A 25,964-nucleotide genomic window follows, 5' to 3' on the forward strand; every position below is an offset into this window, starting at 1 on the left:
GCCTATTGCAGATTCAGTCTCCCCAGCCTGGTGCAGGTCTACAATTTTGTTTCTGGTGTCCTTCGACAGCTCTTTGGTCTTGGCGATAGTGGAGTTTGGAGTGTGACTGTTTGAGGTTGTGGACAGGTGTCTTTTATACTGATAACAAGTTCAGACAGGAGCCATTAATACAGGTAACGAGTGGAAGACAGAGGAGACTCTTAAAGAAGAAGTTACAGGTCTGTGAGAGACAGAAATCTTGTTTGTTTGTAGGTGACCAAATACTTATTTTCCACCATAATTTGCAAATAAATTCTTTAAAAATCAGACAATGTGATTTTATGGATTTTTTTTCTCATTCTGTCTCTCATAGTTGAGGTTATAACCTATGATGAAAATTACAGCCTCTCTCATCTTTATAATTGGGAGAACTTGCACAATTGGTGGCTGACTAAATACTTTTTTGCCTCGTCTGTATAACTTCTATAATGCTTCTCAGTAACATTAAACTAAGAGGTGGTTAGTGTACTTGATGATCATGAAGTGCAAGCCTGCTAGCCACAGCCACCTGTAAGTAGCTGGTCCCTAATATCCCTAGCATAAAATGGCGCTGCACAGAGTGGCGACCACCATTGCCCCAACACCAGTGCCCACAGGGGGAACGACCCACTGGCAGAGCAGCCCCAGTGCCACCCGAACCAGACCCTGGGCTTCGCCTCCCCACAGACATGGCGCCACAGCAGCAATGGCCGCAGCAAAGCATAGCACTATTGTGACAATACCAGTAACTACTAACTACTATAATACTGCTCCTATATACAAGAATATATCTACTATAATACTGCTCCTATATACAAGAATATAACTAATATAATACTGCTCCTATATACAAGAATATAACTACTATAATACTGCTCCTATATACAAGAATATAACTACTATAATACTGCTCCTATATACAAGAATATAACTACTATAATACTGCCTCCTATATACAAGAATATAACTACTATAATACTGCCTCCTATATACAAGAATATAACTACTATAATACTGCTCCTATATACAAGAATATAACTACTATAATACTGCCCCTATATACAAGAATATAACTACTATAATATTGCTCCTATATACAAGAATATAACTACTATAATACTGCTCCGATATACAAGAATATAACTACTATAATACTGCCCCTGTATTCAAGAATATAACTACTATAATACTGCTCCTATATACAAGAATATAACTACTATAATATCGCTCCTATATACAAGAATATAACTACTATAATACTGCTCCTATATACAAGAATATAACTACTATAATACTGCTCCTATATACAAGAATATAACTACTATTATACTGCTCCTATACACAAGAATATAACTACTATAATACTGCCTACTATATACAAGAATATAACTACTATAATACTGTTCATAAATACAAGAATATGACTACTATAATACTGCCCCCTATATACAAGAATATAACTACTATAATACTGCTCCTATATACAAGAATATAACTACTATAATACTGTTCCTATATACAAGAATATAACTACTATAATATCGCTCCTATATACAAGAATATAACTACTATAATATCGCTCCTATATACAAGAATATAACTACTAATAATGAAGATATAGGGGGCGCCCTTCACTGTTGACATTATTTTAAATAGTACAGGTGATGCTGACCACTATATATAGTGCATGGAAGTTTTTATCGCCACCCGGTGGTAAATGAAGGTACTGCAGTAACATTATGTTTGTTTTTCTCAGCACCTCTGTAGAGATGATCACATCTGTCCCTGTCCCCCTGGGGCTCAGTATAATACTCACACACACAAGGATCTATTTCACAGGTAGCCAATTAGTCTGATTCTGATACATTGTAACAAAGCATCAGACTGCTGACATGATTGGCTTACAGAGGATTGTCCACACTGATACATTGTAAAAAAAAACATCAGACTTCATACATGATTGGCTTACAGAGGATTGTCCACATAAGTGTTTCCCAACCAGGGTGCCTCCTGCTGTTGCAAAACTACAACTCCCAGCATGCCCGGACAGCGAAAGGCTGTCCGGGCATGCTGGGAGTTGTAGTTTTGCAACAGCTGGAGGCATCCTGGTTGGGAAACACTGGTCCACACTGATACATTGTAACAAAGCATCAGACTGCTGACATGTTTGGCTTACAGAGGATTGTCCGCACTGATACATTGTAACAAAGCATCAGACTGCTGACATGTTTGGCTTACAGAGGATTGTCCGCACTGATACATTGTAACAAAGCATCAGACTGCTGACATGATTGGCTTACAGAGGATTGTCCGCACTGATACATTGTAACAAACTGTATGATGTCTGGTGCCCCCCGCAGGTGATGCTGGAGCAGATGCAGGGGGTGGTCCGCCTGGAGCTGTCGGGGTGTAATGACTTCACGGAGGCCGGCCTTTGGTCCAGCTTACACGGACGCATCACTTCTCTGAGTGTCAGTGACTGTATCAATGTGGCGGATGACGCCGTGGCCGCCATCTCCCAGCTCCTCCCCAACCTGGGCGAGCTGAACCTACAGGCCTACCACGTAACGGACACGGCGCTGGCATACTTCACTGCCAAACAGGGCCGCGCCACACATACGCTGCGCCTCCACTCCTGCTGGGAGATCACCAACCACGGGGTGGTCAATGTGGTCCACAGCCTGCCCAACCTGACTGTCCTCAGCCTCTCGGGGTGCTCGAAAGTCACAGATGACGGGGTGGAGCTGGTGGCTGAGAACCTGCGGAGACTGCGAGGCCTGGACCTGTCCTGGTGCCCCCGACTCACAGACACCGCCCTGGAGTACATCGCGTGTGACCTGCACAAGCTGGAGGAGCTGGTCCTGGACAGGTGGGTGCTGGGGCGGATCAAGTAGTCATTCTCAAACCAACCTCAACCATGTAAGTTGTCTTGATTTACTGGAGAAGCCCCCTTTATCAGCCTTACTCTGTGACTTGCAGTACCACTTTACACCACTGCGATTAACTAAAGGGGTATTCCGGTGCCGTGTATTTAAATAAAATCACCCTAAGATATTTACAGTAACTTACTAATATAATGTTATGGCAAAGTTTACTGGCTTCAGTGTGCTTTAGTGTCATTTACCCCTGACAGGAAGTTGTGTAGTCCTCTCAATGTCAGTGTGGTGTTGTCCTGGCAGCTTCCACAGCTCCTCCCTCTCTCCTGACAGAAAGTTGTGTAATCCCCTCATTGTCAGTGTTGTGTTGTCTTAGCAGCCCCCCAACTTCTCCCTCTCTCTTTACAGGAAGTTGTGTAGTCCTCTTATTGTCAATGTGTTATTGTTTCAGCAGCTTCCTGACTTCTGCCTCTCTCCTGACAGGAAGTTGTGTTGTCTTCTCAATATCAGTGTGGTGTTGTCTCAGTAGCTCCCCTGCTCCTCCTTCTGTCCTGACAGGAAGTTGTGTTGTCCTCTCATTATCACTGTGGTGTTGTTCCAGCAGCTCCCCAACTTCTCCCTCTCTCCTGACAGGAAGCTGTGTTGTCCTCTCATTGTCAGTGTGGTGTTGTCTCAGCAGCTCTTCCCCTTCTCCCTCTCTCCATACAGAAAGTTGTGTAGTCCTCTCATTATCAGTGTGATGTTGTCACAGCTGATCCCTGGCTCCTCCTTCTCTCCTGACAGGAGGTTGTGTTGTCCTCTCATTGTCGGTGTGGCGTTGTCTCAGCAGCTTCCTTGCTCTTCCTCTCCTGACAGGAAATTGTGTATCCTTCTCATTGTCAGTGTGGTGTTGTCTCAGCAGCTCTTCAACTTCTCCCTCTTTCCATACAGAAAGTTGTGTAGTCCTATCATTATCAGTGTGGTGTTCTCTCAGCAGTTCCCAGCTTATTGGGACATTTAAAAAAAGATTGAGGTGTGGTTACAGCATGCTACCTTGTGCTGAACAATGTCACAGGCAGAGGAGCAGACAGGGAATGCATAGCAGGTGTTGCAACTTCCCTAATTGGGCCATAGTCTGCTGTGAAATAAGATATTCTGCAATCGCTCTGGGCGGGGAACTGGCAGGAGTGCTGTGGGAGGGGAGTAGGCAGGGTAGGAGGACAGTGATTAAGAGAGAAAGCAATGCATTCTGGGAATTGTAGTACTGAGCAACTGCCCAACTAGGAACAAGACTAAGAACTGGGGCGGACAGGTTAGCAATTCTCTATACTGCAGCATTTTTTTATGGTATATTTTTATCTGTGTACCCCTTTAAAGGGGTACTCCAGTGGAAAACATTTTTTTTTAGGTCTTTATAAGTCAACTGGTGCCAGAAAGTTATACAGATTTGTAAATGACTTCTATTAAAAAAATCTTTACTCTTCCTGTACTTATTAGCAGCTGTATGCTACAGAGGAAATTCTGTTCTTTTTGAATTTCTTTTTTTGTCTTGTCCACAGTGCTCTCTGCTGACACCTGATGCCCATATCAGGAACTGTCTAGAGCAGGAGAAAATCCCAATTGCAAACCTCTCCTGCTCTGGACAGTTCCTGGCACGGACAGAGGTGTCAGCAGAGAGCACTGTGGACAAGACAAAAAAAAAGAAATTAAAAAATCAAAGAATTTCCTCTGTAGCATACAGCTGCTAAAAAGTACTGGAAGGGTAACTTTTTTTTTTTTTTTTTTTTAATCAACTGGTGCCAGAAAGTTAAACAGATTTGTACATTTCTTCTATTTAAAAATCTTAATCCTTTCAGTACTTATTAGCAGCTGTATGCTACAGAGGAAATTCTTTGCTTTTTGAATTTCTTTTTTGTCTTGTCCACTGTGCTCTCTGCTGACACCTCTGTCCATGTCAGGAACTGTCCAGAGCAGCATAGGTTTGCTATGAGGATTTTCCTCCTGCTCTGGACAGTTCCTGATACGGGCATCAGGTGACAGCAGAGAGCACTGTGGACAAGACAGAAAAGAAATTCAAAAAGAAAAGAATTTCCTCTATAGCATACAGCTGCTAATAAGTACTGGAAGGGTAAAGATTTTTTTTTAATAGAAGTCATTTACAAATCTGTTTAACTTTCTGGCACCAGGTGACTTATAAAGACCTAAAAAAAAATTAATACAGGGTTTCCCAACCAGGGTGCCTCCAGCTATTGCAAAACTACAACTCCCAGCATGCCCGGACAGCCAGAGGCTGTCCGGGCATGCTGGGAGTTGTAGTTTTGCAGCAGCAGGAGGCACCCAGGTTGGGAAACACTGCACTAATCTATATAATACAATGTTTTAATGAGAAGACTGACTGTAAATGAATCCTGGGGTTACTGGCAGCGGCACCCTGCTCGCACACAATGAAGGGGATATAATGGGTATTGGTGTTTCTCTCCTCAGGTGTGTGCGGATCACAGACACCGGACTTAGCTACCTGTCCACAATGTCCTCACTCCGCACCCTGTACCTCCGCTGGTGCTGCCAGGTAAAACCACCGCTACACTGTAGCCTCCATATCCAATGTAGTACATCATTCACACCACGTTTTTGCAATACAGTTCCCGTATCAGGTTTTTGATGAAAAACAGATTCCTCAAAACCCGACTAAACTGTATCAAAACGTGTGTACAAATTTTAACCCATATACAGTAAAAGAAAACGAAAAAACAAAACAAATACGGTTTGAAAAATGATGTCCGGTTGCATCTGTTTTTTAAGAAAAAAAAACTGATACATTTTTTACTTTTCACTCCATTATTAATAAAGTTTCACTTGTTTGATTGAAATTCCCAAAAAAAAAAAACTGTGCAAAGTCAAAAACCGTATGGTGAAAACCGGATGGAACCGTATGCACATAGTTCTGTACGGTTCCCATTGACTCCTATGTTAAAAAAAAAAAAACGTATATGGTTTAAGGGTACGTTCACACGGGCGGATTTATTTGCAGGTTTCCCGCTGCGTATTTGAAAGGGGGCGAGCTCTTCTCGGCTGTCCGCAGCAGATTTTCCGCGGCGGAATTTACGCAGTGGAAAATCCGTCGCAGACCCTACTGACTTTAGTGGGGCTTGCGGCGGATTTTCCGCAGCGGACGGCCGAGAAGAGCCCGCTCCCAAATACGCAGCGGGAAACACGCAAATAAATCCGCCAGTGTGAACGTACCCTAATACTGTTTTTCACCCGGACCAAAAACCGTGGTAGGCTACGGTTTTGGGTATGGGAAAAAAAGGGACAAGACGCAAAATGGATGCATGGTTTGGCGTACGGTTTTCACATTGAAAACATATATGGGAACTATAATGCAAAAGCGTGGTGTGAATGCAGCCTAATTCTACCATTTTACACTATCATGTGTGATACTGTCTGCTGAGCTACTGTATCTAATCCTTTCATTTATGTATAGACTCATCTATTGAGCCAGGATATTTTAGCCTTGCGATATTGTATCTAATCCTATTATGAATGTTTTTTGTCTGCTGAGCTCAATGTATTAAAACAGATTGTCCAGCACTAGCGTTGCTTTCTTCTATAAAAAAATAAATAAAAAAAAACAGTGCCACCCCTGTCCTCAGGTTGTGTATGGTATTACAGCTCAGCTTCATTCATTTCAATGGAACTGAGCTGCAATACCTTACGCAACCTGAGGACAAGAGTGGCGCTGTTCATGGAAGAAAGCAGCTATGTTTTTCTATTCCTGGACAACCCCTTTAAAGGTAAAGGTATGTATCGAAATTATTTATATATATTCTATAAAATTTTATTTAAAATTTTACAAGTCACTTTTCATCAATTATAAAAGGAAAACGTCTTTAACCCCTTAAAGGGGTGCTCCGGTGGAAAACATTTTCTTTTAAATCTACTGGTGCCAGAAAGTTGAACAGATTTGTAAATGACTTCTATTAAAAAAAAATCTTTACCCTTCCAGTACTTATTAGCAGCTGTATGCTACAGAGGAAATTCTTTTCTTTTTGAATTTCTTTTTTATCCTGTCAACAATGCTATCTGCTGACACCTGATGTCCGTATCAGGAACTGTCCAGAGCAGGAGAGAATCCCCATAGCAAACCTCTCCTGCTCTGGACAGTTCCTGATACGGACAGAGGTGTCAGCAGAGAGCACTGTGGACAAGAAAAAAAACTAAATAAAAAAATAATAGAATTTCCTCTGTAGCATACAGTACAGCTGCTAATAAGTACTTAAAGGATTAACATTTTTAAATAGAAGTAATTTACAAATCTGTTTAACTTTCTGGCACCAGTTCATTTAAAAAAAAAAAAAGTTTTCCACCGCAGTACTCCTTTAAGCCTGTCATGTGTGATACCTTTTGCTGGGCTGGTGTATCTAAGCCTCTCTTGTGTGACACTGTTCTGTTGTAAGAAATAAGTAAGTGACCCCCATTGGAATTTCCTGGATTTCTGTATTAGTTACAATTAAAGTTGAAATGCCCGGGCTGCAAAAACTACAAAACTATCTTTAACTCACCTTCCTACATTCCCCGTTGCAGCGGTATCGGCGTCCCGTTCCTCCGGCACTGCTCGGGTCCATGCTTCTTATCCTCGGAACGTCGCACGCACTGCAGTCATTATATTGCCGGCCGCAGCGATGTCCGACCTCGGCCCGTAATAGGTTGAGCGCACAGTCATGTAAGGAGCACGGGCAGCAGGGAGAAGGAGGGGCCCAGGCTGAGGCGATGCCGATACCGCCGCAACGGGGGAATGTAGTTTTTGCAGCCCGGGCACAGGGGAAGGGAAAAGTTTTCCGCCACATTCATCCTTTAAAATCTGGTCACAAACATCTATAGACGACACACAACCAGTTGTCTACGTGCTCGTTCACACCGCCGATGGGCTCCGTCCTGTTCAGGAAGCAGAATACTCCCTAATGTTTACTCACTAAAAGACATCATTAGTACAACTGTGGGTTCAGAGCTTAGTTACACTGTGTGTGTCCATAATTGTGTCTTAGAGAACATTCAAACCAGAATTAGAAACCCAGGAGGACATCCCAAAGGGTTCATTTACTTTTTCTCCCTGCACTGTGAATGTTTACTCACAAAAAATAGTAAATAGTACAACTGTGTGCTCAGAGTGTAGTTATACTATGTGTGTCTATGATTGTGACTTAGAGAACAATCAAGCCAGAATCAGAACCCTCAATTGGACATCCCAAAGGGTTCACTTACTTTTTCTCCCTGCACTGTTGATATTTACTCACTAAAATTAGTAAATAGTACAACTGTGTGTTCAGAGTGTAGTTACACTATGTGTGTCTATGATTGTGACTTAGAGAACAATCAAACCAGACTCAGAACCCCCAGGAGGACATCCCAAAGGGTTCACTTACTTTTTCTCCCTGCACTGTGATTGTTTATTTACTAAAAATAGTAAATAGTACAACTGTGTGTTCAGAGTGGGGTTATACTATGTATGTCCATGATTGTGACTTAGAGAACAATCAAACCAGAATCAAAACCCCAGGAGGACATCCCAAAGGGTTCACTTACTTTTTCTCCCTGCACTGTGAATGTTTACTCACTAAAAATAGTAAATAGTACAACTGTGTGCTCAGAGTGTAGTTATACTATGTGTGTCTATGATTGTGACTTAGAGAACAATCAGACCAGAATCAAAACCCCAGGAGGACATCCCAAAGGGTCCACTTACTTTTTCTCCCTGCACTGTGAATGTTTACTCACTAAAAATGTGTGATTCTGTGCTGCTACATCTATGCCTATCATGTGTGATACTCTAAATCAGTGTTTCCAAACCAGGGTGCCTCCAGCAGTTGCAAAACTACATCTCCCAGCATGCCCGGACAGCCAAAGGCTGTCCGGGCATGCTGAGAGTTGTAGTTTTGCAACAGCTGGAGGCACCTGGTTGGGAAACACTGCTCTAAATCCTAGATGAATCTGGTCATTGAAGCATCGTCTTGTGTTTTAGGTACAGGATTTTGGTCTGAAGCATCTCCTGGGTATGAAAAGTTTACGTCTCTTATCTCTGGCCGGTAAGTGGAGGATCTTGGCTCCGTTTATATGATGGTGGTTGTAGTACTGTGTGCCGGATGTTGCGGTTCTGAAGATACTCATCATTCTTGGTGTCTCCCCACAGGTTGTCCTCTTCTCACCACCACCGGCCTTTCGGGTCTCGTTCAGCTTCAGGACCTAGAAGAACTGGAATTGACCAACTGTCCTGGTGCCACTCCGGAGCTTTTCAAGTACTACTCCCAGCACCTGCCTCGCTGCGTGGTGATCGAGTAACCAGCCGGAGCCGAGATGTTCAACAATATTCGAGCCGTCTCCTCCGAAACCATTCCCAGCACCGACCGGAGACTTTGGCTGCGGGGGGTTCTGACACCCGAGTCATTGATTTGCTGACAAAGCAAAAAGGGAGCAAGATCCTGGGAGATGTTTGACGCTCCGGTTTGTGAAGACCTCATTCCATGTCCCGAAGTCAGGGTTGTATTATTTCCCACGCCTCATCTCTTGTCTTCTCTGTCGTGGATTGATACTCACAACAAGTAGAGCCGGCTCCCATCCGAAACCCCATCGACGTTCTCTCTGCAAGGATTCTATGGTGTGAGGTGGAGTGCTGCCCATTGTGGAGTGTTGCTTCCAGTTCCAGTGGTGGTCCTCCATAGTCTGGTTCCTAATGCTTTCGAAGATGATTCTTTTTCGGTTGTTTACTTCTGGATGGTCATTGATTCTGGATTTATTTTTAAATATATCCCAAAAATTGGAAACATCAAAGAATACAGTACCAACGGTATGAAGAAGAAGAAGAAGAAGAGTTTCAGCTGGATTATGGGGTTTCTTCTCGATACGGAAAGTTCTTTAGAAAGGTTTCGATTGGTTGTTGTAAAGTCCGAACTCCACCTTATGGCTCCAGTTCAGATGGAGTAGTTGGAAAGTTCCATTCTGTACCACAATCTCATGCCGCCTTTCTTTTTTTTTAACACTTTGTCGACCTCTGGTCTCTATATATAGTGTAGACATCTCCAACATCTGCCTGTTGCTACTTCTTGCTCAACGTTTCGATATCTTGTCCTAGAGGAACCACCTTCACAATGGTTTTGGTGACCTGAGTGTCCTGAAGAAGTTGCGGTAGTGGTGGCACATAAGTGAAAACTTCAATTTGGCCAAGACATTAGACCTGAAATAATGGAGGACCACCAAAGGTCTGTTAGGTTGAGTCGATTTCCTGCAACTTTCTACCTACAAGAAGATCTTGGTTGGCATTGGGTTGTCGTTGTGCCGTATCTTGATTGATGTTGATGCCACCAGACGTGTAGGGTAGACTGTACCATGTGGTGTAGACTCTGACCAGAGGGACATAAGGCAGGAGATACCTTGTATAAACCTTTTTGCTTGGATCGGGAGAGGTTCCGTCCCTTGTACATCTTCCCGGCTTGCCCTAGTGCCTGTACATTGATGCTGTTGCTCGATTCACTGCTTTCATCAAGATGGAGGACATTCCTGTTCATCTCTCCCCTCCATCACCGGCCACCCCAGAAGACCAGGGACAAGCAGTGTGTTTTTTTTTTGTTCTTACAACATTTGTGATTTTTGACACCTTTGTTCTGAGTTCACGAGAACCGTGAGACGTCACATGACGTGATAGTAAAAAGGAAGCTTCAGGGGTTCACATACAATCAGACATTCCTTTCTGTTCTCTGTCCATGGATGATTCCTTCTCTCTAGGTATCGCCCCTCTCATCCTCTCTCTCTCTCATCTTCCCATATACCACGGTCTGTCTCTATGTATGCGTGTCCCATGTTCTGGCCCATTCCCAGCATGTTTCTCTCCTCCTGTCTCTTCTTCGGACTCCTCTCAGTTCTGGAGAGCACTGTCTATGGAACAATCTTGTGCTGTTTTTTCACCATGCTTTAAATATATTAAAATATATAAGAATTCCGAGTTTTCATGCAGAGGAACATGGCTGCCTGTCTCTGTCTCATCTATCTGCTCGTGTCTCCTACTACGTTTGCAAGTAGCGAGTGCAAGAGATCAGCCCTCACATCACTTACAGCACTTATTCTGCATTTTACTGTTATTTTGGCACTGTATGGTGCTTTTATTTGTAATACAGTTATATTATTTGAGCACTGTATGACATTGGTCACTTTGCAGTAGTATAATTTGAGCGCTGTATGACATTGACCACCTTGCAGCAGTATTATTGGAGCACTGTATGACATTGGACACTTTGCAGTAGTATTATTTGAGCACTGTATGGCATTGGACACTTTGCAGCGGTATTATTTGAGCACTATATGACATTGGACACTTTGCAGTAGTATTATTTGAGCACTGTATGACATTGGACACTTTGCAGTAGTATTATTTGAGCACTGTATGACATTGGACACTTTGCAGTAGTATTACTTGAGAGCTGTATGACATTGGCCACTTTGCAGTAGTATTATTTGAGCACTGTATCACAGTGGACACTTTTCAGTAGTATTATATGAGCACTGTATGACATTGTACACTTTTCAGTAGTATTACTTGAGCTCTGTATGGCATTGGCCACTTTGCAGTAGTATTATTTGAGCACTATATGACATTGACCACTTTGCAGTAGTATTATTTGAGCACTGTATGACATTGGACACTTTGCAGTAGTATCATTTGAGCACTGTATGGCACTGGACACTTTGCAGTAGTATTATTTGAGCGCAGTATGACGTTGGACACTTTGTAGCAGTATTATTTGAGCACTGTATGGCACTGGACACTTTGCAGTAGTATTATTTGAGCGCTGTATAACATTGGAAACTTTGCAGTAGTATCATTTGAGCACTGTATGGCACTGGACACTTTTCAGTAGCATTATTTGAGTACTGTATGACATTGGACACTTTGCCGTGTTATTATTTGAGCACTGTATGACATTAGACACTTTGCAGTAGTATTATTTGAGCACTATATGACATTGGACACTTTGCAGTAGTATTATTTGAGCACTGTATGACATTGGACACTTTGCAGCTGTATTATTTGAGTTCTGTATGACATTGGACACGTTGCAGTGGTATTATTTGAGCACTGTATGACATTGGACACTTTGCAGTGGTATTACTTGAGCACTGTATGGCATTGGACACTTTGCAGTAGTATTATTTGAGTTCTGTATGGCATTGGACACTTTGCAGTAGTATTATTTGAGCACTGTATGACATTGGACACTTTGCAGTAGTATTATTTGAGCACTGTATGACATTGGACATTTTGCAGTTATATTATTTGAGCACTGTATGACATTGGACACTTTTAAGTAGTATTATTTGAGCACTATATGACATTGGACACTTTGCAGTAGTATTATTTGAGCACTGTATGACGTTGGACACTTTTCACCGGTATTATTTGAGCACTGTATAACATTGGCCACTTTTCAGTAGTATTATTTGAGCACTGTATGACATTGGCCAGTTTGCAGTAGTATTATTTGAGCACTGTATAAAATTGGACACTTTTCAGTAGTATTATTTGAGCACTGTATGACATTGGCCACTTTGCAGTAGTATTACTTGAGCACGGTATGACATTGGCCAGTTTGCAGTAGTATTATTTGAGCACTGTATGGCATTGGACACTTTGCAGCGGTATTATTTGAGCACTATATGACATTGGACACTTTGCAGTAGTATTATTTGAGCACTGTATGACATTGGACACTTTGCAGTAGTATTATTTGAGCACTGTATGACATTGGACATTATGCAGTTATATTATTTGAGCACTGTATGACATCGGACACTTTTAAGTAGTATTATTTGAGCACTATATGACATTGGACACTTTGCAGTAGTATTATTTGAGCACTATATGACATTGGACACTTTGCAGTAGTATTATTTGAGCACTGTATGACATTGGACACTTTTAAGTAGTATTATTTGAGCACTATATGACATTGGACACTTTGCAGTAGTATTATTTGAGCACTGTATGACGTTGGACACTTTTCACCGGTATTATTTGAGCACTGTATAACATTGGCCACTTTTCAGTAGTATTATTTGAGCACTGTATGACATTGGCCACTTTTCAGTAGTATTATTTGAGCACTGTATAACATTGGCCACTTTGCAGTAGTATTACTTGAGCACTGTATGACATTGGCCAGTTTGCAGTAGTATTATTTGAGCACTGTATAACATTGGACACTTTTCAGTAGTATTATTTGAGCACTGTATGACATTGGCCACTTTGCAGTAGTATTACTTTAGCACTGTATGACATTGGCCAGTTTGCAGTAGTATTATTTGAGCACTGTATGGCATTGGACACTTTGCAGCGGTATTATTTGAGCACTATATGACTTTGGACACTTTGCAGTAGTATTATTTGAGCACTGTATGGCATTGGACACTTTGCAGTAGTATTATTTGAGCACTATATGACATTGGACACTTTGCAGTAGTATTATTTGAGCACTGTATGGCATTGGACACTTTGCAGTAGTATTATTTGAGCACTATATGACATTGGACACTTTGCAGTAGTATTATTTGAGCACTATATGACATTGGACACTTTGCAGTAGTATTATTTGAGCACTATATGACATTGGACACTTTGCACTAGTATTATTTGAGCGCTGTATGACGTTGGACACTTTTCAGCAGTATTATTTGAGCACTGTATGACGTTGACCACTTTGCAGTAGTATTATTTGAGCACTGTATGACATTGACCACTTTGCAGTAGTATTATTTGAGCACTGTATGACATTGACCACTTTGCAGTAGTATTATTTGAGCACTGTATGACATTGACCACTTTGCAGTAGTATTATTTGAGCACTGTATGACATTGGACACTTTGCAGTGTTATTATTTGAGCACTGTATGACATTGGACACTTTGCAGCGGTATTACACCCTTCCCTTCAATTCCCTGGTTGAATTTGATGGACGTATGTCTTTTTTCAACCGTACTAACTATGTAACTATGTAACTTGAGTACTGTATGGCATTGGACACTGTGCAGTTGTATTATTTGAGCACTGTATGACATTGGCCACTTTGCAGTAGTATTACTTGAGCACTGTATGACATTGGCCACTTTGCAGCGGTATTACTTGAGCACTGTATGACATTGGCCACTTTGCAGCGGTATTACTTGAGCATAGTATGACATTGGACACTTTGCAGTAGTATTATTTGAGCACTGTATGACATTGGCCACTTTGCAGCGGTATTAGTTGAGTACTGTATGGCATTGGACACTTTGCAGTAGTATTATTTGAGCACTATATGACATTGGACACTTTGCAGCGGTATTACTTGAGCACTGTATGGCATTGAACACTTTGCAGTGTTATTATTTGAGTACTGTATGGCATTGGACACTTTGCGGTAGTATTATATGAGCACTGTATGGCATTGGACACTTTGCAGTAGTATTATTTGAGCACTGTATGACATTGGCCACTTTGCAGTGTTATTATTTGAGTACTGTATGGCATTGGACACTTTGCGGTAGTATTATATGAGCACTGTATGGCATTGGACACTTTGCAGTAGTATTATTTGAGCACTGTATGACATTGGCCACTTTGCAGTGTTATTATTTGAGTACTGTATGGCATTGGACACTTTGCAGTAGTATTATATGAGCACTGTATGACATTGGACACTTTGCAGTAGTATTATTTGAGCACTGTAGGGCATTGGCCTCTATGCAGCTGTATTACATGAGCACTGTATGGCATTGGACACTTCGCATTATTATTATTTGAGCGCTGTATGACATTGGACACTTTGCAGCAGTATTACTTGAGCACTGTATGGCATTGGACCCTTTGCAGCGGTATTATTTGAGCACTGTATGGCATTGGACATTTTGCAGTGTTATTATTTGAGTTCTGTATGACATTGGCCTCTATGCAGCGGTATTATTTGAGCACTGTATGGCATTGGACATTTTGCAGTGTTATTATTTGAGCACTGTATGGCATTGGACGCTTTGCAGTGTTATTATTTAAGTACTGTATGACATTGGACACTTCGCATTATTATTATTTGAGCGCTGTATGACATTGGACACTTTGCAGCAGTATTACTTGAGCACTGTATGGCATTGGACCCTTTGCAGCGGTATTATTTGAGCACTGTATGGCATTGGGCATTTTGCAGTGTTATTATTTAAGTACTGTATGACATTGGACACTTTTTACACTATTTTTTGTGAAATTATTTGGAATTGCATGAGGACTATATGGCAGTATAAGAATTCAGGACTGTATGCCAGATACTACTACTGGTGCACCACATAACACATATTTAGGCAGTGTATATCAGTATTACTGGTGGACTGTATGCTGCAATTATATGGAGATTAAATGGTTTGCTGAAGTTAGGGAAGTGAATAGCAGTCAATAGACACTATTATATGGAGATGGAATGGTTTGTTTATATTATTTAGGCAGTGAATGGCAGCATTACTTGAGGGTTGTACAGAAGTTTTGGAGTGGTATTATTTAGCTTAGTGTTTTCCAACCAGGGTGCCTCCAGCTGTTTTAAAACTACAACTCCCAGCATGCCCGGACAACCTTTTATGTTTGCGACAGATGGAGGCGCAGTGAATTAGGTGAAATTCATTATTATGGTGTTTTTTTGTGCACTGCATGGGTCTACAATAGGCACTGTTTAGCTGTATTATATTATTTTAGATTGATATGCAATAGAAACTGAATGGACATGTTACCTAGGAACTAACTAGCCCTCTGTTCACACTGGCATTGTATTCTCACGGTTTAGGTTCTGAATAGACGCTATATCAGGGTCTGTATTGGACTTTCTTATTTGGAGGTTGTATGGCACTGTTATAATATATATATATATATATATATATATATATATATATATATTTTATATATATTATTGACTATATGGTGCTGAGATATATATATACAGTACAGACCAAAAGTTTGGACACCTTCTCATTCAAAGAGTTTTCTTTATTTTCATGACTATGAAGATTATAGATTCACACTGAAGGCATCAAAACTATGAATGATCACATATGGAATTATAGACATAACAAAAAAGTGTGAAAATCTGTCATATTCTAGGTTCTAGCTCCTTTTGCTTTGATTCCTGCTTTGCACTCTTGGATTCTCTTGATGAGCTTCGTAGTCACCTGAAATGGTCTCCAACAGTCTTGAAGGAGTTCCCTGAGATTCTTAGCACTTGTTGGCCCTTTTGCCTTCATTGGGTTCAGGTCCGGTGACTGTGGAGGTCAGGTCATCTGGCGCAGCCCCCCCATCACTCTCCTCCTTGGTCAAATAGCCCTTACACAGCCTGGAGGTGTTTGGGGTCATTGTTCTGTTGAAAAATAAATGATGGTCCAACTAAACGCAAACCGGATGGAATAGCAGCCGCTGCAAGATGCTGTGGTAGCCATGCTGGGTCAGTATGCCTTCAATTTTGAATAAATCCCAAACAGTGTCACCAGCAAAGCCCCCCCCCCCCCCCCCCCCCCACACCATCACACTTCCTCCTCCATGCTTTACGGTGGGAACCAGGCTTGTAGAGTCCATCCGTTCACCTTTTCTGCGTCGCACAAAGACACGGTGGTTGGAACCAAAGATCTCACATTTGGACCAAAGCGCAGATTTCCATTGGTCTAATGTCCATTCCTTGTGTTCTTTAGCCCAAACAAGTCTCTTCTGCTTGTTGCCTGTCCTTAGCAGTGGTTTCCTAGCAGATATTCTACCATGAAGGCCTCACACAGTCTCCTCTGTTGTTCTAGAGATGTGTCTGCTGATAGGACTCTGTGCGGCATTGACCTCGTCTCTAATCTGAGCTGCTGTTAACCTGCGATTTCTGAGGCTGGTGACTCGGATGAACTTATCCTCCGCAGCAGAGGTGACTCTTGGTCGTCCTTTCCTGGGGCTCCGCATGTCAGCCAGTTTCTTTGTAGCTCTTGATGGTTTTTGTGACTGCACTTGGGGACACTTTCCACCTAGAATATGACAGATTTTGAGTTGTTTCACACTTTTTTGTTAGAAAACTCTTTGAATGAGAAGGCGTGTCCAAACTTTTGGTCTGTACTGTATGTATATATATATATATATATATATATATATATATATATATATATATATATATAGTGTGTGTGTCTGTATGTATATATATATATATATATACACACATTATTGACTGTATGGCACGGCACTGTGTATATATTATTGACTGTATGGTACTGTTACATATGGACGGTCTGGTATATATATATATATATATATATATATATATAACAGTGCCATACAGTAAATAATATCTAAAAAAAAAAATATATATATGCTGGGAGTTGTAGTTTTGCAACAGCTGGAGGCACTCTGGTTGGGAAACACACACACACACACACACATATATATATATATATATATATATATATATCACACATTATTGACTGTATGGCACTGTTATATATAGGTATATATATATATACAGTGACCCCCTGACTTATGATGGCCCCGACATATGATCATTTCAACATATGATGGCCTCTCAGAGCCCATCGTATGTTGAAGGCAGCCTCGACATATGATGCTGCTGTGTGTCGGGCCATTGCACAAACAGCTATCTGACAGCACTGACAACTTCAGCAACTGACAGATAGTTGTATAATGTGCCCCGTGTGCCCCGTTCTGCCTCCTGTTACTCACATGCTGTCCTGCTAACTCATGGAGGCTTCCACTGTGATCTCCATGTAAGCCCCGCCCCCCAGTGCAGCCATAGCCAATAGCCTGGAGCATCTTGCTGCAGGCATCCAATGAGCTGCTGGCTGCCCTCCCCTTCCTATCCTATAGAGCTGTAGTCGGCAGGATGGTAATGGACATTCTGTCCCCCCTGAAGGTATTTAAAGAACTGTACAGTACTGTATGCGACGTCACACATCACATACAATACATATACACACTATACACCCCATACATCAATGTTTCCCTATCAGTGTGCCTCCAGCTGTTGCAAAACTATAACTCCCAGCATGCCCAGACAGTCAGTGGCTGTACATGCATGCTGGGAGTTGTAGTTGTGCAACAGCTGGAGGCACCCTGGTTTGTTAAACACTCCCCATACACTCCACATACAATGGTCATCCCAGAACCAATTAGCAGTTTCCCATAGAGATATGTATTCAACATACAATGGTTCCAAGGCCCCAGAACCAATTACCATTTTTACATAGACATATGTACTCGACATATGATGGTTTCAACATATGATGGTTCTCCTGGAACCAATTAATATCATATGTTGAGGGACCACTGTATATATATATATATATATATATATATATGTGTGTGTGTGTGTGTGTGTGTGTATATTATTGACTGTATGGCACTGTTATATATGTGTGTGTACATATATTATTGACTGTATGGCATTATAGTATATATATATATATATATATATATATATATATATAATGTGTGTGTGTGTGTGTATATATATATTATTGACTGTATGGCGCTGTTATATATGTGTGTGTATATATATATTATTGACTGTATGGCGCTGTTATATATGTGTGTGTATATATATATTATTGACTGTATGGCACTGTTATATATGTGTGTGTACATATATTATTGACTGTATGGCATTATAGTATATATATAATGTGTGTGTGTGTATATATATATTATTGACTGTATGGCGCTGTTACATGTGGACGGTCTGGCATTATTATTTGTGGACTGTCTGGCATGTAGTTCCCAGCGGTGTCCAGCAGAGGTCGCCTGAGTCCACCGCTCCCCTCCTCCTGGCGCCCCCTCAGCAGCCTGCTGTGCTCAGCTGTTCCCCGTCTGCTGTGCTGAGGAGCAGAACACACGATTACAGGACGGATTTTACACTGTGAGATGCTGGGAAAAGATGATGGTGGGAAACGCTCAGGAATGGAATCCATGCCAAGAAGGAGACCTGGTTAACCCCTCGAGCACCGCGCCGGAGGTGTCAGCGCGAAGACGATTCACCCTACACATGGAGTCGTATCTGCAGCCATATGGGATTTAGGACTGGAGGGGTGAAGGATTGGGGGGAGCATATTTAGGGGAAAAGTGAAAGTCACAATTATTCACACATAGGGGGAGATTTATCAAAACCTGTCTAGAGGAAAAGTTGCTGAGTTGCCCATAGCAACCAATCAGATCACTTCTGACATATCCCCCATATACTATATACATACACAATAAACTATATACACACGTATACAATATACATACGTAAACAAATAAAACTATATATTCTATACATACATACTGTATACACCCAGTCATACATACAATGCATTCGGAAAGTCTTCAGACCCTTTCACTTTTCTCACATTTAGTTATGTTGCTAAGGCCTCGTTCACACTGCTGTCGGACTCCACTATTCGGAGCTCTGTCTGCAATCCGTCCAGAAGAGCAGAATCACTATTTTTTCTCAGCTTAATTCCTGTAAAATTACCGGATCACCGAAAGACCCCATGCCAGTGAATGGTGTCCATCGGGACTCGGTAGTAGCTGTTTGCATTTGACCGGCTCAAAAAAAAGAGCAGATTGGACCCTTAAAGGGTCAGATCCGAACAGCAATGGGAACCTAGCCTAAAATAAAAAAATTCTCCCCCATCATTCTGAACTCAGTACCCCATAATGATAAAGTGACATCACAATTGTAAAAATTTGTACTAATTTATCGAAAAGGAGAAAATAAAATCTTGCAGTGACATAAGTATTCATACCCTGTACTCGGGACTTAGTTGAAGCTCCTTTGTCAGCGATTACAGCCCCCACCATGATCACTGTAGGGATGGTATTGGGCAGGTGATGGGCAGTACCTGGTTTCCCCCAGACATGATGCTGCCCCCACCATGATCACTGTAGAGATGGTATTGGGCAGGTGACGGACAGTACCTGGTTTCCTCCAGATAAGATGCTCCCCCACCATGATCACTGTAGGGATGGTATTGGGCAGTGCCTGGTTTCCTCCGGACATGATGCTCCCCCACCATGATCACTGTAGGGATGGTATTGGGCAGTGCCTGGTTTCCCCCAGACATGATGCTGCCCCCACCATGATCACTGTAGGGATGGTATTGGGCAGTGCCTGGTTTCCCCCAGACATGATGCTCCCCCACCATGATCACTGTAGGGATGGTATTGGGCAGGTGATGGACAGTACCTGGTTTCCCCCAGATAAGATGCTGCCCCCACCATAATCACTGTAGAGATGGTATTGGGCAGGTGATGGGCAGTACCTGGTTTCCCCCAGACATGATGCTGCCCCCACCATGATCACTGTAGGGATGTATTGGGCAGGTGATGGGCAGTGCCCGTTTTCCCCCAGACATGATGCTGCCCCCACCATGATCACTGTAGGGATGGGATTAGGCAGGTGATGGGCAGTGCCTGGTTTCCTCCAGACATGATGCTGCCCCCACCATGATCACTGTAGGGATGGTATTGGGCAGGTGATGGGCAGTACCTGGTTTCCCCCAGACATGGTGCTGCCCCCACCATGATCACTGTAGGGATGGTATTGGGCAGGTGATGGGCAGTGCCTGGTTTCCTCCAGACATGATGCTGCCTCCACCATGATCACTGTAGGGATGGTATTGGGCAGGTGATGGGCAGTGCCTGGTTTCCCCCAGACATGATGCTGCCCCCACCATGATCACTGTAGGGATGGTATTGGGCAGGTGATGGGCAGTGCCTGGTTTCCCCCAGACATGATGCTGCCCCCACCATGATCACTGTAGGGATGGTATTGGGCAGGTGATGGGCAGTACCTGGTTTCCTCCAGACATGATGCTGCCCCCACCATGATCACTGTAGGGATGGTATTGGGCAGGTGATGGGCAGTACCTGGTTTCCTCCAGATATGATGCTGCCCCCACCATGATCACTGTAGGGATGGTATTGGGCAGGTGATGGGCAGTACCTGGTTTCCCCCAGACATGATGCTGCCCCCACCATGATCACTGTAGGGATGGTATTAGGCAGGTGATGGGCAGTGCCTGGTTTCCTCCAGACATGATGCTGCCCCCACCATGATCACTGTAGGGATGGTATTGGGCAGGTGATGGGCAGTGCCTGGTTTCCTCCAGACATGATGCTTAGAATTGAGTCCAAAAACTTCAATCTTGAAGAATCATGTTTTATATAATCTGAGTCCTTTAGGTTTTTTGTGAACTCCAGGGGACTTGTTTGTGTCTATTATTAAGGAGAAGTTTCTTTTTGCCATAAAGCCCAGATTGTGGAGGCTTCAGTGATGGTTTTGGACCTTCTTGAGATTTCTCCCATCTTCACACAGGATCTTTGGGGCTCAGCCAGAATGACCATTGGGCTCTTGGTCACCTCTCTTACCAAGACCCTTCTCCCCTGATTACTTAGTTTGGTGGTGGCGGCAGCTCTAGGAAGAGTCCTGGTTGTTCCTTCTTCTTCCATATAAGAATTATGGAGGTCACTGAGCACTTAGGAACTTTCAGTGCAGCAGTAATTTTTGCCCCTTCTCCAGATCTATGCCTCCACACAATCCTGTCTCTGAGCTCTACAGGCAGTTCTTTTCCCCCTCACGACTTGGTGTTTGCTCTGATATACATTGTCCGCTGTGAGGCCTGACAAACACAGGGCGGTGTCTTTCCATATCTTGTCCAATCAGTTGAATTTACCTCAGGTGACTCCAATCCAGATGGAGAAACATCTCAGAGAGGATCAAGAGAAATGGGAGGAGCCAAAGGAGCTAAATGTCACATGTCATAGCAAAGGGTCTGAATACTTATGTCCACGCCAAATTTTAGTTTTTCCTTTTTCAATATATTTACATAAAATTTCTAAAATTCTGATATCACGTTCACATTATGGGGTATTGGGTCCAGAATGAAGGGGGATCTTGATTTTTGGTAGCACAAGGAGCAATATGTAAAGGGTCTGAAAACTTTTCATATGCATTGTATACAGGTGAACACATCCATATAAACACATACACCAGTGGTCTTCAACCTGCGGACCTCCAGATGTTGCAAAACTATAACTCCCAGCATGCCCGGACAGCCGTTGGCTGTCCGGGCATGCTGGGAGTTGTAGTTTTGCAACATCTGGTGGTCCGCAGGTTGGAGACCACTGATATACACAATATATACCGTTCCTGAGCCCCGCAGGGTCACGTCTGGCCGTTGACATCTCGCCGTCCTGTGTGCGCACATTTCTTCCATTCACCACCTGTAGTTGGACAGAGAAGGGGTATGTGGGGGTTAATTACACTAAATTATAATGGTGCCTAGACCCCGGCAGTGCTATACGTCCACCATGACAAGATGTCTATTAATCACATGACCATGGAGCTATTATGCTACAACTACATCCGTACTTGGCTATAATGTGGGGGGGATTCATCAAGGCCTGTGCTGAGGAAAAATTGACCAGTTGCCCATAGCAACCAATCAGATCACTGCTTTCATTTTGCAGAGGCCTTGTTAAAAATGAAAGCAGTGATCCGATTGGTTGCTATGGGCAACTGGTCGACTTTTCCTCAGCACAGGCCTTGTCGACTTTTCCTCAGCACAGGTTTCCATGAATCTCCCCCCCCCCCCCCCCCCCCATCCCCAGGTGAGGAATAAAGTGCAGGCCGCCGAACTTCGCAGGTCCGTGTTTTTCGGAAAAAATGTCATGTACAATACAATAAAATACTGTATGATGATTACAATATAATACCGTACGATATATACGAGAATCCCATAAAAGATGGCGTCATCACATATGACACCAGATTGGGTGAGTTGCGCCCCCAGTAAGGTGCGGAATTTCTGCAGGATCAGCAGGTTGTCATGGCGTTGTCTTCTCTCGGTCGGAGATAGTAGCATTAGGCCAAGATTCGCTTCTATCCCCTGTGACAAAACCCCCTTATTTCGTAGATGGTCATTATCCACATTCCTCCCCTCCCCCCCCCTCTCAGCCACAGCTGTGTTTGGCCGTCCCCGGGTCAGTGCAGCGGCTGTGGAGAGGCCGGAGGGGCCCCAGCTGCAGTGACCAGTCAGCCATCTTGTCCAGTCTGGTATTGTGTGTCACCACAGCAACCGCTGCCAACACCAGGATGATGGGATGCAATCCTAAATGAAGTTTAACCTCTGACCTCTCTGCACTGACCCCTGTGCAGACTCTTAAATTACCTTCATGACCAGCAGCAAAGTAGTTAATGCATCCTGATTGTTAAAGGGAAAATCAATATCTGGGGGAGAGCGAGTAGCGGCGCCAAATCCTGGCAGATTAAAGGATGTCCGCAATATAGGATCACTTATTGTTAGGGGTGGAGGATTGTGATATGGTAACGTTTCTTTATCTGATAGTTCCGGACCTCCAAGAGATGCGAAACTACAACTCCCAGCATGCACGGACAGCCGCTGGCTGTCCGTGCATGCTGGGAGTTGTAGTTTGACAGCATCTGGAAGTCCACAGTTTGGAGACCACCGCTATACAGTAGACACATAAATCAGTTCTCGGCAGTCCTTTGCAAATGACTGTCTAAGACGACCATCTCAGAGCTATGGTGTACAGGTGACCATCTTAGAGTAACTATCTCATCACGACCGTCTCAGAGCAACCATCTTAAAGTATCCGACTCATATTGACAGTGTGGTGGCCCAGTACGGGCAGTGTTACCCCGTGCTCCTCCTGTCCTGTCAGGCAGCCTCCTTTGGTGTCCCCAAGGCCCCCTGCACTTGTTTCCCTATTGTAAATATGTTTTACCAGGTAAAGTGTTATAAAATGTAATGTTGCTTTAAGAGTTATACCATGTGATATGTCATGTGATTGTTACCCAGGAGGTACCAGTGACCAGGTGACCCCAAGAGTGACCTATGGGCTCCCTGCTAGTCTCCCCCATATAAGCCCTGGGTGGAGCTTCTCTCTTGGAGCTTCTCTCTCTTCTTGCTGAGGTCCAGTGCAGTCTTGTCTAGTGTGTGTGTCCAGAGTGTTGGAGACCTCAAAGTCCAGTCCTGCAGCCTCCATCAAGTCAAGTAAGATAAAGTCACAGCTTTATGAGTCAAGTCAAGTCAGTCCCTGTTATGTCAAGTCAGTGTGGTCTGCATTCAATTATCCAGTCCTACTACAAGTCCCAGCAAGGCCTTAAGGTTCGAGTCTTTATTGCCCCCGTGTCTAGCCCATGATCCAGCAGTATACCTTTGGGTGGTTTAAGGCTAAACCACGCCCTGGCGTCACGAATACAAGGGGTCAATGCCATCTGCCCCTAGCGTAACAACATCTGCCCTCATCACATCCCGCTACCACAACTGTGACCCTCTTAGAGAAACCATCTTGAAGTGACTGCCTCGGAATAAACATCTGGAGGTTTACAGTTTGAAGACCACTGCTATATACAGTAGACACATAAATCCGATCTCGGCAGTCTAAGACGACCATCTCAGAGCTATGGTGTACAGGTGACCATCTCAGAGTGAAACCATCTTAGAGTAACTATCTCATTGTGACCGTCTCAGAGCAACCATCTTAGAGTAACTATCTCATCACGACCGTCTCAGAGCAACCATCTTAAAGTATCCAACTCATATTGAGTGTATCCGAGTGACTCTCTTAGATAAACCACCTTGAAGTGACTGCCTCAGAATAAACATCTGGAAGTTCACAGTTTGGAGACCACTGCTATATACAGTAGACACTACTTTGCAAATGACTGTCTAAGGTCGACCATCTCAGAGCTACTGTCTACAAGTGACCGTCTCAGACCGCAACCATCTTAGAGCAACTATCTCATCGTAACCATCTCAGAGCAACCATCCTAAAGTACATGTCTCATATTGACCTTGTCAGAGGGACTCTCTTAGAGAAACCATCTTGAAGTGACGGCTTCAGACTAAACATCTTGGCGTGAACATCTTATTTTGACTGTCCCAGAGCGTCTCAGGCTAACCAGAGTGAATAGCTCATTGTGACTGTCTGAGTTCAGAAAGCAACCTACTTAAAGGGGTACTCCCATGGAAACCTTTTTTTTTCTTAAATCAACTGGTGCCAGAAAGTGAAACAGATTTGTAAATCACTTCTATTAAATATTCTTAATCCTTCCAGTACTTTTTAGGGGCTTTATACTAAAGAGAAATCCAAAAAAGAAATGCATTTCCTCTGATGTCATGCCCACAGTGCTCTCTGCTGACATCTCTGTCCATTTTAGGAACTGTCCAGAGCAGCATATGTTTGCTATGGGGATTTTCTCCTACACTGGACAGTTCCTAAAATTGACAGCAGAGGTCAGCAGAGAGCACTGTGGTCACGACATCAGAGGAAATTCATTTCTTTTTTGGATTTCTCTTTAGTATACAGCCCCTAAAAAGTACTGGAAGGATTAAGATTTATTAATAGAAGTGATTTTCAAGTCTGTTTAACTTTCTGGCACAAGTTGATTTAAAAAAAATAAAATTCTGCGGTCCGTTGTCTTATTGGGTCCCAAAAAATTTGCATATATGACTAGGTGACTCTGTTTGGGCCTTTGAAATAAAGGGTACGCACTGCTCTCCGCCACAGTATATGTTGCATCCCGTTCTGAACAGGATGCCGACGGATACCTGTGAGGGAAAGTTATGACGTAGTATGAACCCAGCCTAAAAGGGGCCTTGTTGTGACTATCACAGAGTAATTGTTCCAGGACCATGTTAAAGGAACCATCTCAAGCAAGTCTTAAAGAGTCTGCCTCAGACTAAACATCTTAGTGTGACCATTTTATTTGACTATCCTAGTGCGGCGAGTGTCAGGCTAACCATCTAAGTGTGACTATTTCTCTTAGAATTATTAGTTTGGCCCTCCCGCCTGCTGTATCGGGTTCTGTAAAGGAGAACCGATCTAGTAGACAGCTAATAAAACAAATGATGTCTGTCTCTTAGCCAATGGCTGTTTGCAAAGTTATAAAATTATGTTTTTCATATAAGCTCAAGCGTTGTAGAGGCCGGTTGAGCTGCAGCTCCCTCCCCCACCCTTCTCTGCCCTTTATGATTGATGGACAGGGTTTC

At 43.0% G+C, this 25,964-nt stretch overlaps 1 protein-coding gene across 2 annotated transcripts in view; it reads left to right on the forward strand.

Moving 5' to 3' along the window:
* Nucleotides 1-10,883, forward strand: part of FBXL16 (F-box and leucine rich repeat protein 16) — a 54,475-nt gene extending 43,592 nt beyond the window's left edge. For both annotated transcript variants that reach the window (XM_056534900.1, XM_056534901.1), the window contains exons 3-6: nucleotides 2,379-2,887; nucleotides 5,358-5,442; nucleotides 8,893-8,956; nucleotides 9,061-10,883. In XM_056534900.1, coding sequence (XP_056390875.1) covers nucleotides 2,379-2,887; nucleotides 5,358-5,442; nucleotides 8,893-8,956; nucleotides 9,061-9,209 — 807 coding nt within the window. In that variant the 3' untranslated portion in view covers nucleotides 9,210-10,883. The remainder of the gene's footprint in view (nucleotides 1-2,378; nucleotides 2,888-5,357; nucleotides 5,443-8,892; nucleotides 8,957-9,060) is intronic.
* Nucleotides 10,884-25,964: the final 15,081 nt, after the last annotated feature.

The sequence above is a fragment of the Hyla sarda genome, chromosome 8, assembly GCF_029499605.1.
Source record: "Hyla sarda isolate aHylSar1 chromosome 8, aHylSar1.hap1, whole genome shotgun sequence".
Lineage (NCBI taxonomy): Eukaryota > Metazoa > Chordata > Amphibia > Anura > Hylidae > Hyla > Hyla sarda.